Source organism: Benincasa hispida, chromosome 11 (assembly GCF_027475165.1).
Source record: "Benincasa hispida cultivar pf3 chromosome 11, pf3_genome.v1.1, whole genome shotgun sequence".
Taxonomy (NCBI): domain Eukaryota; kingdom Viridiplantae; phylum Streptophyta; class Magnoliopsida; order Cucurbitales; family Cucurbitaceae; genus Benincasa; species Benincasa hispida.
This window is the reverse complement of record NC_143488.1, coordinates 18,450,146-18,469,624: the sequence shown is the minus strand read 5'-3', so window position 1 is coordinate 18,469,624 and position 19,479 is coordinate 18,450,146. Positions and strand designations below refer to the sequence as shown.

The 19,479-nt window shown below is 32.5% G+C and overlaps 1 protein-coding gene across 2 annotated transcripts; it reads right to left on the bottom strand.

Moving 5' to 3' along the window:
- Positions 1-393: 393 nt before the first annotated feature.
- LOC120090196 (1-acyl-sn-glycerol-3-phosphate acyltransferase-like) lies at positions 394-4,302 on the bottom strand. 2 transcript variants are annotated; one of them, XM_039047733.2, is made up of 6 exons: positions 3,921-4,302; positions 3,319-3,656; positions 2,447-2,596; positions 1,541-1,639; positions 1,358-1,450; positions 394-825 (listed from the first exon to the last, which is right to left on the bottom strand). In XM_039047733.2, the coding sequence occupies exons 2-6, from the start codon at positions 3,634-3,636 to the stop codon at positions 589-591; spliced, it is 897 nt and encodes a 298-aa protein (XP_038903661.2). In that variant the 5' UTR covers positions 3,637-3,656; positions 3,921-4,302; the 3' UTR covers positions 394-588. The 2 variants fall into 2 exon arrangements, with proteins under 2 accessions (XP_038903661.2, XP_038903662.2); XM_039047734.2 differs by having other exon boundaries at positions 3,319-3,637; positions 3,921-4,193.
- Positions 4,303-19,479: the final 15,177 nt, after the last annotated feature.

Genomic DNA, 19,479 nt, shown 5'->3' with positions numbered 1-19,479 from the left:
GACATTTAGTGGATCTTAAAATCGCGCATACATTGGTGACAATTCCACTTCCACTAATTTTCATATTATTCAATTTCATGATTTTGGTTATTTTATGTTTTTAGTTATTTTATTTTATAATTTTAGTTTTTACTTATTTATTATTATTATATAAAAATATTATTATATTATATTTTTCATATCCGCATTCCTGTTATGCTCCTCAATTTCATAACAAAAAGTTTTTTTTTTCTAAGTCTTTTTTTGAAGAATTGCTTGCCTAAGTTGTTGATTAAATATAAAATTACAAGATCTATCCTTAGACTTACTGCCATTATATAACACCCATGAACTCAAGAAATTTTTGCAATTAATTAAAACATTTCCTCTAGAAAATTAAAAGGAAAAAGAAACTGACAAATTTCGTAAGTGATTGAACAAAGCTAGAGAGAATCAGCAATACATGAACACCTCTGGTTAACTTAAAATTTCAAATTATTGTCATGTGGCAGAAAAATATAGAACTTTCTTTTATCTTCTCAAAGCTTCCATGAAGATGAACATAATATATGCAGAACTTTTTGAAAATGAACTAACATTAGATCCTTCTTACTGAAGAGGTCTCTGCGATTCCGGTAGGTGTTTGACATAAGTGTCGTGTACTATTTTCACATATTCGTCGATCTTTTCCGCTGTCCAATTATCGGTATGTATTGGAGGAAGATACTTCACAGTTAGAGGAGCTGGCCGGATATGTAAGCTACCCTTTCTCCAAGCTCGATGAGTGCCAGTGAAGACAATAGGAACTATTGGCAGCTGCGTTTGCAGTGCCAAATGGACAAAGCCCTGCATTGAAAATTGCCACAAGATGTTGGTGTCTAAATATAGACAATGAGCACGAGATTAATGCATGCACTCGACATTGTTAGCAATATCGCAGCATGAACACAACAACAAATCATCTATCTTTGATAATTGTTAAATCGTCAGTTGACTCGAGATTAAGTTGAAGATCCAATATATGGAAATGAATATTAATGGGAGAGAAAATAAATTTAAAGTAGTTCGAACATGGACATCCTGCTCTGATATCATGTTAAATCATTTATCAATTTAAAAACTTAATCGGATAGGTTATGGGAGTTTGGATCAATTTAAGTATTTGAATAGTAGATAACATGGAGTTTCATCTCAAAACCAATTAACAATGAGAGGAGGAGGTTCCTTAGTTTTTTCCAATGTGGAATTCAGTATTGAGATGGGACAGGAGGGCTAAAATTTGGACACAACAAACTAGTATGTGCAATATCAGCCACTTGGAGAAACATTTGGCTGTGATTTTCAAAAGAGAAACAATGGACTCGGGTTCTAACGTTACCTTTTTGAAGGGAAGCAGCCTTCCATCCTTGGACCGAGTACCCTCAGGGAATATGATTAAGGACAAGTTATTTTTCGCAACTGCTCGAGCTACCTAAGTATATTAAAAACCAATACTATCATTAACAACGAGGAGGAAACAATGATCAACTGAGAAAACCAATATGCAGGAGAATGTGTCTACCTGTTTCATGGACTCAACTGCTGCACTTGGATTCGAACGATCGATACGAAGATGGTTAGCGAGAATGTAAAGTTGTCCAAATAGAGGGTACCATATGATCTATGCCAAAAGAACCTCAATATTAGCAACACAAAGTATAGGAGGCTGTCTGCATTTTTGTCACACCTATACTTCCTAAAAACATTTTTTGTGAACTGAAAAACCAAATGGTAACTAAGAACAATGACAAAATTCATCTTAATCTTGAGATGTTACTGAAAGGAATAAAAGAAAAAAGGGTTCCTCTAACACAAACATAATCGAGGGGACAAGAGTCATTCTCCTCTATTCCGATTATCGTTGTTACTAAACTTTAAATGGATTAGGCAAATGGTTCCTAATTTGTAGGCCCTGGAGTAAGATTGGAAATTTTATTCTCATTAATTCATTTCCCTTGGAGTGGCTCATTTTCCATCTGGATTAGTTGAACTCTCTCTCTCTATCTCTCCCATCTGTATTCTAATTCAAATTTTTAAGCCCCGTTTGATAACCACTTGGTGTTTGAAAATTAAGCTTACAAACACTAATTCCACCTATTGATTCCATTATTTTATTTTCTACTTTTTAGGTGTATTTACAAAATCTAAGCCAAGTTTTGAAAACAAACAAAAAAAAAAGTAGTTTTTGTTTTAGGAATTTAGTAAAATTACAAATGTTTTTAAAACACCATTTTTAAAAAGTAGATTATCCTCAATCCATCTCACAAGCAAACTAGGGGGTGCAGACAATTTTCCAAAGACATGCCTTCGGATAAAGGAAGAATTGAGTAATAAAACTATATACCTTAGTACGAAAAAAGAATCTCTGAATAAATATATGTGAATTAGGAAAAGAATCTCCATGATTTGTTTAAGTAGGGACTTATACCTCCTTTTTTGCAATCCCAACAGAGCCTGTGGGTGTCAGAAACATTATGAGGAAAATGTCCAAAGGTGATGCATGGTTGCAAATGTAAATGGCCCTCTCATTTGAAAACTCAAAACCTTCAATCTTTATTGGATTCCCAAGGATCCACATCTGCAAAATAATAATAACAAATGAATGAATAACAATAAGAATAAGAAGTCTTGTCACTCAATTAGAACCTAACAACTTTTGTTAGCTTTACTTTCCAATAAAAGATTGGGGGAAACATCACTTCTTCTTTTTTATATAATTCAATCTATCCTATGAGAATCTTTAGTTCTGCATAATCATATTCTTACAAAGGCTGGAATAGCCCCTTATTTGCTATCTCCCCATGTGTAGACAGTCATCTTTACAAGGTTGATTCCATACTCGGGCCTGTACGGTTAACACCTATACGGTGTTTGATATCGATTAAAGGTTTCCGTTTCCTAATTCCATTACCCTTGTACATTTCCACAAGCTGCATTGCTGTTTTGTGCAACTAAAACATCAAATAAAGCTTTGAAATGTATCGAGATTAAGAAATTATGAAAGAACATTATATTTGTTCAAATGCAAATTGATGCCATCTAGTCTAATTAGTTTCTCTAGATGTTCTTGATTTGGTTTTCGTTGCTCCATCTCTAAAACTGACTCTCATGTGTAAAAGCAAGTAAAAATACTTGTTATGGAGCTATAAGTGGTTCTCAATTAGGCTAATCCAATTAGCTTAGGATAACAATGACAAACATAACTCCCATACTCCTTATCAAACAAGGAAGAACTACAAACAGAATTTTCGAACATCCCTTTATAAAGTAACAAACAAACAATAATAAAGATGATTTTACCAGTAATCTACCAGTCACATGGCCAAATATATTGCCCTGTCTAATCCTCTGGTATGGCCATGGCAGGAGCACAAGCATAATTAGAGCCCAAATGAAAGTAGTAACCATCATAGTTAGAAAGCAGAAGACAATTCTGAAACAGGATATCAAAACTGAACTCCACCCATTATCATCCACATATATATCAGTCTTCTCCCTCTTCGGTATTTGTTCATCAGCAGAATATTTAGAGGCTTCTCTCTTATTTGGCTCATAACTTGTATTGAAGCAGCTCTCAAACCTTCTACTCCTCAAAGAAGCAGCTCCAAGATTCTCCATGCTGTTTATAGGAAAATCCCCTACAGGTTTTTATCAATATAATACAGAAATTAGCAACCAAACTGCAAAACTACGTAGGTTCATCAAACATAGAAGCAAAAAGAAAGAACCCATATTAACACCATATCTAGATATCAGAATGTTATTATGATTACTTGAAAAGAGAAGCCACAAAATTCTGCGTTCTCACTAAAATTAAATAGTATTTCAATAAAATTATCTGAAGATTGAATAAGCTTTAAAAATGTTAGTCTAGCCATTCCCTTTCACCAAACAGCACTTACCAGTTGGGATTGTTTCTACAGAACCTTATAGTTTTTCTCTGGGGTGAATCGTTTTGAATGTTAAATAACTGTCTAAGCAGCCAAACAGCCCCAGAATCTGCATAAAAGTTTGGTCAAAGACCAACCAAACACACCCACTTGGGAAACCAAAGTCATATTATCAAGAAGAAAGATAGAGAAAGGCACAAGAGAGGAAAAGGGTGGATTGAGAAATCTGGGGAATGCCAAAATATGTGGATTGAAAGGGAAGAAGAAGAAGGAAGTAAAAACAAATGTGCCGATTGTGGCTGTAAGGTAAGAAAACAGAGACACAGAGAAAAAAGAATTTGGTGCAATGCCATTGTGAGAATCTTGGTGTCGTCTTGTGGTTTTGCTTTGCGTCTTGTTACCAAATGCCACTCCAACCCAAATACATTTTTTTAATGGACAGTTGAATCATGTGCATTTGACTAATGAGAAGAATTTTTTAAATTCTTTTTTAATCTTCATGAGTGTCAGACCATTTTATACCCACCTCATTAATCTCACGTGATAATCCGCTGACTTACAACATTTGAGTATTGATTAAACAGAGAAGCTAATCACAAACAACATCTCCATAAGAAAATAGAGGTCAATGAAAACAAGAGTTTCAATAAGTCTTATATGTTTGGACACCAAAACAATCTGATAAGGAAATACGTGGTAATGAAGTAAACTAGAGTTAAAAGATTTCAAGAATGGATTAAATATTAGCTTCTAAATTAAGTTTTCAAGTCAAAGTGAAAAATTGCAATTTTTCATTCATCAAAAGTCACCTTTTCATCCAAGAGTCATTATGAATCTAAAAATCCAAATTTATCCACATGTTTAATGAATTATTACCAATTTAATTTCTATGTATCTATATTTATGAAGTAATTGAAAGGGTGTTAGATTAATTTAGTCAATCCAGGTGAAAGGACGTCCTTTCATAATATCTTTTCGATTGGTCTAAATAGGGTTGTAATCTCCACATTTTGAAGAAAGAATTGAAATTTGAATGAATTTTCATAGGATTGAATCTCTCAAGTTTTATGCTTTCTTTGTATTCTTGTGTAAGAATACATATTGTAGAACTTTCAATATAGTCTGATTAATTAAGTGGTGGAGAGTTTGAAATTTTGAAATTAGGAAAAAGTTATCATTTCTTCTTGATCTTTGATCAAATCTTTCCAAGCTAAATTTATTTTAGCTTTGTTGAGGTTGTTATCAATTTGTTAATCGGAGTTGTTGTTGTAGAGTTCATCTAATCGAAGCAGGGTTCTCCATCATAATTGAGATAGTTCCCTTTATTACAATCATATACAATTCGAGCAAGCGAGCGAGCAATAAAATTACACCAGCGTAAAACTTTATTTCGTATTTCTTCTTTCTTGATTTTCATCAAGAAGTTTTTGTTTTTTTATTTTTGTTTTTTAATAAATAAGTCAAAGAATTGAACCATTTAAGATAATAAAAGCTACATTGCTGGTTAGTAGTAGACTGAATATCACTAGCTAAATTATGTGAAGCAAACTTAGAGGATTTTCTAGTACTGATAATGTCACATTAAGAAATTAATATAAACTCTTTTGACATTATAAAATAGAGTCTACTTTATTTGAATTAAACCCTTCATTTTCAAAGACAGTGCACTACTGATAGTGATATTTTGTTTTTCATTTTCATGAATTAAATTGGGTAATGTACTATTCTTATTGGTTTTGAGGGATGAAGGCTAGATTTAGTCGAAAAATTGTTATCTATTTGTTATAGATGCAAGATGTTCCTACTTTTTCAGAGTATACTCTTATTTTTTAAGTACACAATTGAGCGGGGAAGACTCAAAACTCTAATTTTTAGAAAAAGAGTGTCTTATACAAGTCAAGAACTATACTTATGTTGGTATACTATCATGTGAAGGATTAAGAATTTCATTATGAGTAACAAAAAAATATAGTCTACTCAATCATAATTTGTGTGACTTGAAATGAATGAAGCAATTAAGTGTGTATTTTATGTGATTCTATGAGCTAAACATATGACTTATTACCGATGATGAACTCAAGAAAAAAATGATAAAACTCATATTTTGTACCATGTATCAACTTGGTAAAATTATTTGACCTAAAAAATCAAACGCCAGTTACATAACTTCAAAATTCTCATAATTCGTTCGTTATTCTTTTTTCGAGTTAAATAAACTTTGGTTTTTTTATTGACCTCTTAAACGAGAGTATTTATTATATATTAATTGAGTTTTACTTATATTGACAAATACTTCTGAATATTCTTTGTCATTGCGATTTTAATCGTATATTAATTTTATTTTACACTCTAATTAACTTTGAGGGTTCTTGTGATTAATGGGCTACAAAATTGTTGACCAACATAAAAGGTTGCACATTGAGACAGCAAGATAAAAGGATTAAAATACCAAAACCTTTTTTTTTTTTTGGTGTAAAAGTATGCCATACTAAAAGAAACACTATCAATCTACATCAAAATCATGATATTTTACAATATTTTATATTGTTTATTACTATAGTCAAATTAAATTTAGTCTAAAAAGATAAACAATCTAATCATGACTTCATTTCATAATTGTTAACTAAAAAGAAGGGTAGAAATGAAATAAAAAAATTTAACCATTTATTTTAATATTAAGAGTGGATATATGAATTTGAACGAAAATAATACATATCAATTATTATTGTATTATGTTCACTTTATTTATCATTATTTAATTATATTGTGAGAAACTTGGATGTTTCCCACATTAGAGAGTTTTGAAGCGCACATCAATGCTTGTAACCAATGAAACATGCGTTGTTATAAATTGTAGTATTCAACTTAATTTTATGTTTATATATTATTTTGGTCATACTTTTAAAAGGTTCAATTTTTAGTCACTATACTTTCACTTTTTATCTATTTTAGTCCATATACTTTCAAAACTTCTGCTTTCATCTCTATACTTTTCATCGATGACTTGTGAGATAAGCAATGAAGAGGTTTTATCAATAGACTTATCTCTTCACTAAGATTTTTTTAATACAAAAATTAACATTAAAAAAATATTTTCCCCTAGAGTTGTAACAATGTGGCCCATGAATAAGCAATTCATAAGGGATGGCAATGCGATAGAACCACGGATGTACTTTCCATTCCCACCCCAATCCCCATTTCAAGGAGTCATGGTTGGGGTAGACCAAAACTCATTCGGGGATGGGATCTCTTTGAGGAAAAAAAATCCTCATTTTTATTTTTAATTAAAATAAATTAAATTTTGATATTTATATTGAAATTGTAAATATTTTATGTTACACCTTAGTATTATTATTGTTTTATTGAATAATTAAAAAAATATTTAAGCATTTTTTAATGTAAATTAGTACAAAAATTAAAGTTTTTATATCATGAAATTAATTTTTTGAAAAAAAAAACTATGATAATCCTAACGCATACAGTAGTAGCTTACAGTTTTTTATTTTAAAAAATATATATAATGTTATTAATAATATTACAAAATATATTTTATATATATTAATATATTATAAATAAACAATGAACAAAGCATGTTAATTTGGGGATTCCATCGAAGATTTGAAATAAATTTTTTATTTGACCCCATGGGAGATTTTCTTGCCCCGATTGGGTCTGTAGGAGATGAGTTTACTTTGAAAATTTGGTAGGGGGAGTACGAATACCAAATTGGTGATTTTAGGTCACGTTTGATAATCATTTAATTTTTTATTTTCGTTTTTTAAATTTAAATCTATTTTATCCACATCTATTACAATAATTTGCATCTTAGTACAATAGTTGAATTCTTAGCTAAATTTTAAAAATAAAAACTTTTTTTTTAAAACTTTTTTTTTAAAACTTTTTTTTTAAAACTTTTTTTTTAAAACTTTTTTTAATTCTCAAAATTTGGTTTGGTTTTTTAAACCAATGATAAAAAATAGATAACAAAGAAAGAAATTTAGAGGTGAAAGTAATATCTATAGATTTAATTTTTAAAAATAAAAATAAAAAATAAAATAATTATCAAACGAAGCTTTTAACATTTTAAAATAGGTTCGTGAAATATGGTTAAGACTTATACATCATGTTTTTTACTTGTATGTCATCCTCCCTCTCATCATTTTCTTTGTCCTTACAAAAAGAGCTCCCTTTCTCTCACTCTCCCATAAATTCTAGCCGCAAAAGTTCTCAAATTTTGACCACAGAAATGGCATGAAAGTTTGTGCAAATTAGCAAACCAAATTTTTATTAGGCCATATCTATTTAAAATAGTATTTTTTAAAAAAAAAAATCTATGTAAAATAGTATTTATTTTTATTTTCTATATATTATACAAGATACATACGAATTTTAAGATAAGGTTGGAATAATTAATGTTTATGAAATTTTAAAAGTTTCATTTTTACTCTCATAACAATAATTTCGTTGACCAACAAAAACATAACTTAAGTGACATGAATTTGTATTATTAACATCTTGAGGTTCAATCCTCTACAAATTGTCAAAAAAAAAAAAAAAAAAAAAAAACATTTTGTTAACCAACGTGTCGAGAACCTATAAAATAATAATACATATGATATTAACAATAAGTTTCAATTATGCCTTTGAACATTAGGTTAAGTTTTAAATGTGTTCTTTATTGTTCCAAAGTCTCATTTTAGCCGTTAACATTTGAACTTGTTTCTTTAGTTTTTCCATTAAAATGAAAACGAAAATATAGTGTGACAATTAGTTGAAACATGAAAGGGTACATGTGAGGTTGATATCATCGAAAATGTACTATCTGGCTCTGCTTAACTCGGGAATGTTCTTGAATTTTATGTGTTTAATTGATTGTTTTGTAGGTTTCGAGCATATTACGGGTAGAATTTGGTGTTAGTGACAGAAAAGAGCTAAAATGAATCAAAATAGAGCTTAATTGCATCGACTAGGAAAGAGAAAGCCAAAAAGACAAGTTTTGTCCCTACTAGCATGGTGCCTTGCTTGGCGTTAAAAAGGCAGAATACATCATCATGATTTCTATAAATAGTTCTTTCTGCCACCTAGGTCAAATCTCGAATTCCAGCTAAACCAAGGACAATTTCTCTCTATTTTCTTTATCTCTTAAGCCTATCTATGTACTTAAACAAATCTTTGGTGGTCTGTCTATGTGCATAAACAAATCCTTGGTGCCCATGATGTCAATTATGGGTTGAGGTAATTGTTTTTAGCTTGGGTTTTTAGGAGTTTTCTCAACTTTCATATATTTGTGAGTTTTCGTACCAAATTCCATCATGTATTGTTGGTCCAATTTTGTTCTTACTCAGATTATGATTGTATCATCGTACACTTGAGGATTTTATGATCATTGCTTTGATTAATGTATCACTCGTGACACTTGATTGTATGTTAATTCCAAAAAGCGATAGGTTGGGTTAGCTTGCGAATCAAATTAGATGAGTATTTTTCTAGGCAACTTAAGATTGAATTGAATGAATGTTTAATTAGGAACTTGAAAATTAAACATTCCACCTAACGTGCTCTAGATCTTAACGCAATTAGGACAATTGGAATTTGTATGCTTTTTATCAATTCGAGTTGGCCTAGTTAGTTGTTTAGGAAAATTTAGTTAGCTTTTCTAATTGAATTGCCTCGGTATACGTAATTAATTAATTTTGGTGATGAGAATTCAATGATCGAATACTTTGAATAGTGAAAACTCCACTACAACTCATGCTAGGCATTTTCATATGATTTATTAAATCTTTAATTTGTGCATTTTATTCTTTTGCAAATTAATTAACTTTCAAATCTCCCTCTTGGTTACACTAGGGCTACAAACCATTTATTTGAGAAATTCGAAAGTTTCCTGTGTTCGACCCGATCTTGTCATTAAGACTACTAGTTAAAGTGCTAGATCACGAATATAAATATTATTTGATTGACTGAAAGCCTCGAAAAATTTCTATTTGCCAGAGATATAACTTCTTAGTCATACGAACTATATACACAAATTGAATAAATCTAAGAAATATGTGTTTTAGTTGAAATGGTTGGAAACCACATATTTTAAGAAAATTCGTGCAGTTGTAAAAATTAACAACTCCATCCATTTTGAAAAGTTAAACACAAAGAAAAAGTTGAAGGAGATAGGAATCAAGTGAGAAAACTCTATGGGGTGTTTGTTTCAAGGGTTAAGATTGGATGGGTTAGGCATTCTAAGTACAATCCTTGTTTTGGTTAAGGGCTTTCTACACCATTTTTCAATTTGAATAGTAAACACTATTCAAATCCATTGATTACCCTTTTTTTCCCCTAATTTTATCTATGAAGTTGGCTGACAACTTTCAGATACCATCTCCAATGATTGCCACAAACCAACTTCGATCGTCACCTTAGGCGACTGTCGCTGGCCAACCTCTAGTGACCATTGTTGACCAACCTCTGGCCGCCCCCTCCGGCGATCACCTTTGGTCACCAATGTTGGTGAAGGTTTATTTTTTTCTAAATCATTCTAAAGAAGCCCTTAGTTTTGAAGGGATTGAATCCCAATGCAGAAGCAAATAATCGTTCTATCTTTTATATGGGATTGGGAAAAATCAAAATTGATTTCATACAGACCTAATTTAGTCTAAGCATAGAGATTTTTCAAATAGAAAAATCAGAGATGAAGGAAATAGTACCTTTGTAGAAAATCTAAATCTTCACGAAATTCCTCGTCTAATGTCATGAATAAACCTTATGTGAAAATCCAAAAATTGTTATACCCAATAAAAACACCACCAATATGGAGTCCTTGTTATTCTTAGGACACAAGGATTGAAGTGTGGGCTTCTATGAGTTTTGGCAGAGGGAAATTTGTGAGAGAGAGTGAGAGAGCAAAATCTTGAGAGCAATAGAAAAGAGTTTAATATCTTTATGTTTCATGCAGAGATAAAGAGAGAGGGGAAGGGAATAACTCCCTTTTCACGTTGTGTAAACGTAACTCCCTTGGTGGGGAGTTATTTTATTTAACATTGATATTATATTTAATATATTAATATTAAATAATAATATTAATAATATGGTTAATCTAACTATTAGTAACCATATTATATGCATTTATAATCATATTATAATGCAAATTTCTCTTTTAACCTATAGTTTTAATATGAATCAAATTCATATTAAATTTTAATCTATAGTATAAAATTTATCTTCTCTCACATAATATATCGTTTTAATTATAGATTATATTTATAATTAACTACATATTAGGATGTATCAACATACATTATATATTATATTAATCATATTAATACAATTAATTACTTAAATTTCCATAAATAATTTGAACAACTCAAATTATTTCAAAACCAAATTTTCCTTGTTTATATCCTTAGTGAGCTAACAAGAGAACCTATTGGACCTACATATTAGAAGTTCCAATGATACAAGATTAACCAACTAAACTCTTTAATCGGATTAATCAACATTCATTAACTTTCAGTTACTCCACTAAAGACATACAGTTGTACTCTTCGCACTGTAGATATATTTCTGTGTCCACTAAATACAATCAATCAACAGTATGTTGACCCTTCACAAATTGCTCATAACTATAGTTGGGTCAAAATTACGTTTTACCCTATCATTGCATTTAATTCCTTAAATGCCACTAATTTCTCTAATGAACAAATAATTTATAATTCAAATATAAACTAACCCCTTTTAGGCCAACGAGAAGATGAGATCTCATATTTCAAAACCCAAAATTAGCTATTAAAGAAGCAATTTATCTACTTTTCTTTTCTACGGGAATGAGAAAATTTCATCTTGTGTAGTTGTGTTCCCAGCTCCCTACTCGAACAAAATTCTAAAATAGTATACTTATTGAGTAGGCGAAAAGGTCACTTTCACCCATACAAATCAAAGGTTTGTCCTCATTGATAGGAGTTCATAACTCACTCAGAATTATGGTTATCCTAGTGGAAAAGTTAGTTTCTTCAATCAACAGTGTTATATTGAGAAACTAATCATTTCACGGCCCGGTCTTATATAAACTCTTTATATAGGATACCCCACTCGCATATCTCCACATGAACAATATGGATCATATTGTTTGTAACACTTATAACTCATGTAATAATTACAAAGTGGGTCGTATCCACAGTGTCACCAGGTTAAGACATCCAACCTTAACCATATACTACAGACCTTTTAGTTCATTACTTGAACACGATCCACTTGTATGTTTACCTCATACTGTTCAAGTTTCATTAAATGACCTTATTAGTTTATTGGATTGGGTTAATACTATCTAAAAGTAATAAAATACTGCTTAATAAATAATTTGTATTTATAAAATTATAAACTACAAGTTGAACGAGATTTAGGACACTAAATCCATCAAGTTTAATTACAATAATATTTTTTAAAATACTTTTTCTCTTTCTTCTGATTATTTTTTCTTTTGGAGTTTTATTATTATTATTATTAGATTATCTTTTTAAATTCTCTCTCTTTCCTTCTTTGTTTAAAATCAACGTTTCCTTCATTTTAGGAGATTTCATTTATTTTCTATTTTTCCTAGGATCTCAAGTATATGTTGAATATACTAGTAATATAGTGGAAAATGTAAATATACATCGAATATACCTAAGTTTATTTTTTGTCATGTTTACAAATATACTAAAAAATGTAAATATACATCGAATATATCATTTGGTATATAAGAAAATATATTATGTAAGTTATATTGTTTATGTACTTATCAAATAAACACGGATTTATTTATAGAGTATTCAAATATATAGTGTTATATATATCAAATATACCTTGTTTTCTCCTTCAAAACTTCTCGTTGATACTTGCTTTCATTTATGAGGGCACCAATTTTTGGATTTTTAGAGATATTTTTCTTACTTGTATAGGTTCTGAAAAGAAAACTGTTTTGGAAAATTCAAAACCAGAAGAAACTTTCATTACATGTACATGTTGAGAGCTAAAAAAGTAAATTTGACCATATTTTTATGTAAAATAATAGCTCATTAGACTATACTTGTATAATTAGGTACATTATAGAAAACCCTAATTTAATTTAACATTTTCATTTTTTTATCCATTGGTCAATTTAACTAGTTCGAAGATTTAAATTATTTTTTAAACGTAAAGAATTAAAATGTTGGTAATAACTTAGTGCCAAATAAAAATTAAAACACAAACTTTATTATTTTTTTATTCCTCAACTGTAATTTGATAAAAAAAATTATAATTTTTTAATAATTGAATTTACGACTAAAGCCCTAGTTTATTTCAATTTGAAGTTAGCATGTTATAGTAAAAAAATTGATCATTTTCAAATTAGTTAAAGTGACAAAAGTCTACGAAATTTTGTCTCAAAATCTAGTAAAATTGAAATACCAAATTATTTTTAAAAAAATAAATTAAATATAATTATAAATTTAGTGACATCTCTATTTTAATTTTTTTAAAAAAAATAAATATTCTTCTAAATTATTTAGGTTATTTTAAACTTAACTATATTAAAATAATTAAAATGACAAGTTTGAACTAATCTAAATCTAAAACTCAAGATTTATAAATCTGCACTAAAGGCGTGTACTCCAAACACAAATTTTTTAAATTCATATTTAAAAAACCTGCACTCCAAATACAGTTTTTTTAAACCCAAACTACCTAAACCTTTCGGTCTAACCCCAAATTTAACATTTCTAGGTTTAAGATTATAAATCTGTGCACCAAATGTCCCCATAAAGTTAATTAATTGGAAGCATTAATAATAGATCTCTCAAGAAAAATGGTACTTAATTTTCATTTCTTTCTACAACATATCATAAAGTTTTTTCTTTCCTTTCTTTTTTCCTTTTATTTTCCAAAGTAAACCTTTCCTTTTGGGGCTGATTTGAAAACTTTACCAATAGATTGTATATTTTAGTTGTTTCAATTATTGAAGTTAAGAAAGTGAGTACTCATGTTAACATCAAATAAAAGAGGGAGCAGATACATGAGTATGAAAATTTAGTAGCAAACATTATGGCCGAGAGCATGAAAATGTGTGAGATTCTACAAGCTAATGTGCTGCTTGAGAAATTTCTCCCATTATAGAGCGACTATAGAAATCATCTAAAACAGAAAAAGAAGAATCTGACACTCCAAGAGCTGATCAGTCACATGCGCACGAAAGAAGCCAACAGGCTAAAAGATAAGCTATTTTCTGGAAATCTAAATTTAGTTAATGCTAGCTTGGTTGAATCTTCTGCTGTTAACAAAGACAAGTCCAAAAATCATAAGAAGCAATCTGGAAAGAATAATTCTTTCCAGAAGAATGGACATCGCAAAGCTGTTGGTGGGAAGATTGAAAAAAAAAAAAAAAACCCGATCTGCTATGTCTGTGGGAAACCTGAGCACAAATCCTACCAATGCAGTCAAAAGAAAAGAAGACCAAATTAGCAACTCACACCACAAGCTAATCTTGCTGAACAAGGTGAAGTAATTGCTGCTGTTGTGAAAGCAAACCGGGTGGAAAACAAAATTGACTGGATACTTGACACAGGAGCTTCAAGACATTTCTGTTCAAACTGAGAGCTCTTCCATGACTACGAGGACACTGCTGACAAAGAATGTGTGTTCATGGATAACTCGGCCACAGCAGGAATGCTTGAAAATGAGAAGGTTCTTTAAAATTAACCTCTGGAAAAACTTTATTCTTAGGTAATGTATTGTATGTACCTTCCTTACGTAGGAACTTGGTACCTGAGAGTCTGCTAAATCGTGTTGGGCTTAAGATTGTCCTAGAAGCTGACAAGGTTGTGCTCACCAAAAATGGAGACTTTGTTGGTAAGGGATATCTTACTGATAATTTTTTTGTACTAAATACTGTCTCTGTTTCAAATATGATGAATGAAAGTACTTCTAATTCTGCTTACATAGTTGAGTCTCTTGATATGTGGCATGGTAGACTAGGTCATGTGAATATTGCATCAATTAAGAAACTTAAGGATTTGAAATTGATTAATACATCTAAAACACATGAAACTAGTAAATGTTCTGTTTGTGTAGAATAAAAGTTTATCAAGAAATCTTTTAAACCTGTCACATCTAGAAGTATAAAATTACTAGAATTAATTCACTCTAATTTAGCTGATTTCAAAAACACCACAAATAGAGGTGGAAAAAAATTACTACATTTCTTTTATTGATGATTTTTCTAGATATACTAGAATTTATCTTTTAAAGACAAAAGATGAAGTTGGTAGTACGTTTCTAAAATATAAAGCAGAAGTAAAGAATCAATTAGATAAAAGAATTAAAAGGTTAAGATGACTAAGGTTCCATATCCTCTATTCCTCCATTCAAGATACCTACGGTAGGATCTAAAACTTTTGATTGTGTGTTTATTGGTAATGCACAAAATAGCGCTGCATATAGATTTATGTGCTTGAATTATAGATTTGTGTGTGAATATAGGGATACATAATTTTTTGAGCATGTTTTTCCTTTGAAAAAGGAAAATGCTGAATCTGTTAGAACAATTAACTGTGAGAATGATTCTGTTTCCATGCCTTCTTTGTCTAATAGTATGCATGATATAGGTTCTAGTAGTATGTCTGACATTGTAGATGTTAGCAATGTTGGGGTTGATGCCCTAAACTCTCGTTGGGACTTGTAGTTTATAAGCACCTGTTTTAAACAAACGCTTGTGATGTAATAATATGAGAAATTTTCTTCATTGTTGTCTATGAAACATGAAATATTTTATTTGTATTTACCACAAACCAATAAACTAAGATCCCTGGTTGTCGTTGTAACTTAAGCATGTATGTGGAGACATACAAGTGGATCATGCCTTATGTGATAACCAAAATGGTCTGTAGTATATTGATATAGGAGGGAAACCTTATCCTAGTGACACTACGGATGCGGCCCACTTTGTATATAGCTATAAGTGTTGTGACGTGCTACAGATGATCTAATCCTGATCATTCATGTGGAGACATGCGAGCGGGGGTGTCCTATACAAAGGAGTTTGTATAAGACCGAACCACGAGTGTATAGTCTCGTTATATAACGCCGTTCATGACAGAGACTTCACTTCACTAGGATGACCATAGGCAGGGTTGGCAATGGGGCCGGGGCGGGGTGGGGGGCGTCCCCCGTCCACGACCCTGTAGGGTAAATTGTCCCCCATCCCCACCCCCGTCCCTGGCATTTGAAGGTGGGGACGGGGGCGGGGATTCCCCATCGAGGAAACGGGGTCCCTGCGAGGTCCCATTCGTGGTAGACTTCAACGGAGGGGAGGGATGAGCGAGAGGGGATGGATGAGCGAGAGTAAGAGCGAGAACGCCAGGGCGAGGGCGAGGGCGAGGGCGAGGGCGAGAGCGATGCAAAGAGTGAGAGGGGAGGGATGTTTTGTTGTTGATTGCAGAGAGCAAGAGGGGACTGGGGAGGAGATAAAAATATATATATATAAATTTGGGGTTGGGGATTAAGTCGGGGTCGGGGTAGGGGCGGGGATACTATCCCCATCCCCGCCCTGTCCCCGGACGGGACCCCAAATAAATTCTCCGATTTGACCCCATCCCCGGTTAAACCGGGGAATACCCGCTCCGTCGGGTTTTTTTTGCCAACCCTAACCATAGGTAATATGACCTTAATCCTGAATGAGGGCGGTTCTTTGATTTGTATGGGCGCGAGTGGCCAGATTGCCGACTCAAACCTATCACTTTGGGGATTCATCTAATTGGGGAGTTGAGAACTTAGCTACATAAGATGGATTTCACTCCTTCCCCAAAGCAGGGGTAAGTAGATAGATTGCCCCCTTAAGAGCTGATTTTGGGGCTTGAACGATGTGGCGCCACACACCTTTTCATGGCTGGAGAGGTGTCCATTCATAGTAGGACTATGATGTATTGTTCATTAGAGGGATCAGTGGTACTTAAGAAGTTAGATGTAACCACAGGGGCAAGATGGTAAATTGGCCCAACTGTACTTACGAGCATCTATGAAGGGTTATCGTACTGTTGACTGGTTATATCCGACGGACATAGAAATATATCTATGGTGAGAAGAGTGCAGTTGTCGGTCTTTAGTGAAGTGCACGACAGTTAACGGATGGTAGATCTCGTGACTAAAGAGTTTAGTCAGTTATTTACGTACCGTTGGAGCTTCAAGCTACAGGTCCATAAAGTTCTCTTGGTAGCTCAATGGATTCAAGTTGAGAATCAGTTTTTGGGTTAGTTTAAGTGTTCAAATTGATAAAAAGGAGTTTGATTATATATGATATGACTAAACTGGTTCAATTATATATGATATAGTTGACATGATGTATGGGATACATTAATTGGAGGAAAATGATATGAATATGATTAATATCAAGTAAAGGAGAAAATGACTATGGTTTAAATGTTACATATGATATGATATTAAAACTATAGGTTATAAATATAATATGATAAGTTAGTTATTATATTTATTTATAATTGAAACAATTATGAGATAATTTTTGGTGGTTTCTCCTTAATTGTGCGTGAAATTGGGAGGTTTTATTCAGTTTTCATAACTGAATGATAAAATGAAAAATGTTTTCATTTTGTAAGTATCGCTTCATTTGAGTACACTGCCTATCATTTAGCTCACGAGAGACTACACGACAGCTTCAAGTGTTTGTCTAAACGATCGTGTACACGCGTTTTTATCTAAACGATCGTATAGCTTTTTACTAAATGATCGCGCGCCTTAGCAAGATTCTTTAAACGATCGTGTAAACGATCAAGCTAGTTTTCCTAAACGATCGTGTACCTGTTGACACCTACTAAATGATCAAGCACAAAGTCTATACGATAGACACTATCCTTCTCCCACTTGTTTGGTCGTATAGTGTGATCGTTGTTTCCTTGTTCCCTCTACCAAATTCAATAGAGCCCATACCTCCTGCATTCTCACTTCGAGAATACCAAGTTCATTGAGTGGTGATGTCCAAAAGGTTGCTTGTTCATGTAGAAGTTTGTTCGTGGTTGACTAGACGATCCACTAGACGATTGGGTTGGTGTTCGTAGTGACAGCGAGAGGTGCTGGTTGATAACGGGCAGAAATGCACGTTATCATAGTGCTAAGTTCTTAAACAATGCTCGTTTACGCTGATAAAATATGTTAAATTGCGTCCAAAAGCATTAAGTTTACAACATTGCGGTCGCATGCGTTCATTGCATAGAAACAGTTGAGTTTTGTATTCTTATGCAGAATATGCGTTGACGCAAGGCGGAAAAAGCGATCACAGGAAATCATTGGTCGAGCGCAACATTATCGCAAGGCTTTGCGGTGATTTATGTTCGCAAACATCTGCTGAAGAAGGATTGCCGCATAGAGTCGGCGCAACTTGGTGGGCGCATCTGAGTGAAAGGCATAATTAATCACAATGGGACAGAAAGCTGATAACGGTTGAATCCGAATTAAGCTGACAGCCGCTAACGATAACAAGTACATTCAGCTTTTCAGTGAAAAATATTCGGCGCATCAGTTAGGGAATTAAAGTCATCCCATATGTGCAATCATAGAGAGAAGCCGTCTTCACCCCGAAGCTCTATAAATACCAGAGGCATCCTTCAGAAAAAGGGTTCCACTAGTTAACAAGTTCACCAATTCGAAAGTTCCGAGCTCACAAGTTCTGTGCATAGTTTAGCCTTGTTCTTAGATTTTTTTTTTTTTATTTTAAGGCGGACGCGAGAGAAAGAGGGCCGACTCCTGCGGAAGCTTGGGAGATCGTTCCAGTAAGCTTGGGAGAGCGCCGGAAGCTTCAAGATCAGAAAGAGGGCCGACTCCTGCGGAAGCAGGAATATCTTTTGAACCGAATAGAGATTGCCAGTGTAAAAGCCTTGATTAGCAAAGGATTGCTACCAGGCTCTCTACCTTTATCTTCTATTGTTGTTTTGTATTCGATTCATTTATAGAAATGGCATTTACTTCTTTATATCTGTTCACTCAAAGGATTGCTACCAGGCTCTCTACCTTTATCTTCCATTGTTGTTTTATATTCAATTCATTTATAGAAATGACATTTACTTCTTTATATTTGTTCACTCTCTGTTATTTATGCATGAGTAGCTAAATCTGTTGAATGGATTGAGAAGCACTTAGCTAGCTTAACTGGGGATTTTCATTCTATGTGATTATCTTGTATTATGTATGCTTCATTTGTCCATTAGAGATACTCAGGAGGGTAGTCTAAGGACAAGATCTAGGCTTGGGAAGGTCAGATCAGAATCTAAGCTCGAGAGAGTCAGATTAGAACGCATAATCAAGATATGGGAGCTTAAGAATAAGCAATGTTTGCTATTAGCGCATCGCATGCATCCTAGAGATAGGATATGATTGTGTGCGGTCACCTTGCCCTTATGCATCTTGCATCATCACATAGGAAAAGAGTAGAGAGTTAAGAATAAGCTCTATGGACACTTTTGCATTCAACACATGCGTCCTAGACTTAGGAGCATCGCATTTGCATTGGAAAATGACTTGTTGTGCATATTTGTAGCATGATCGCATAGTCTGACGC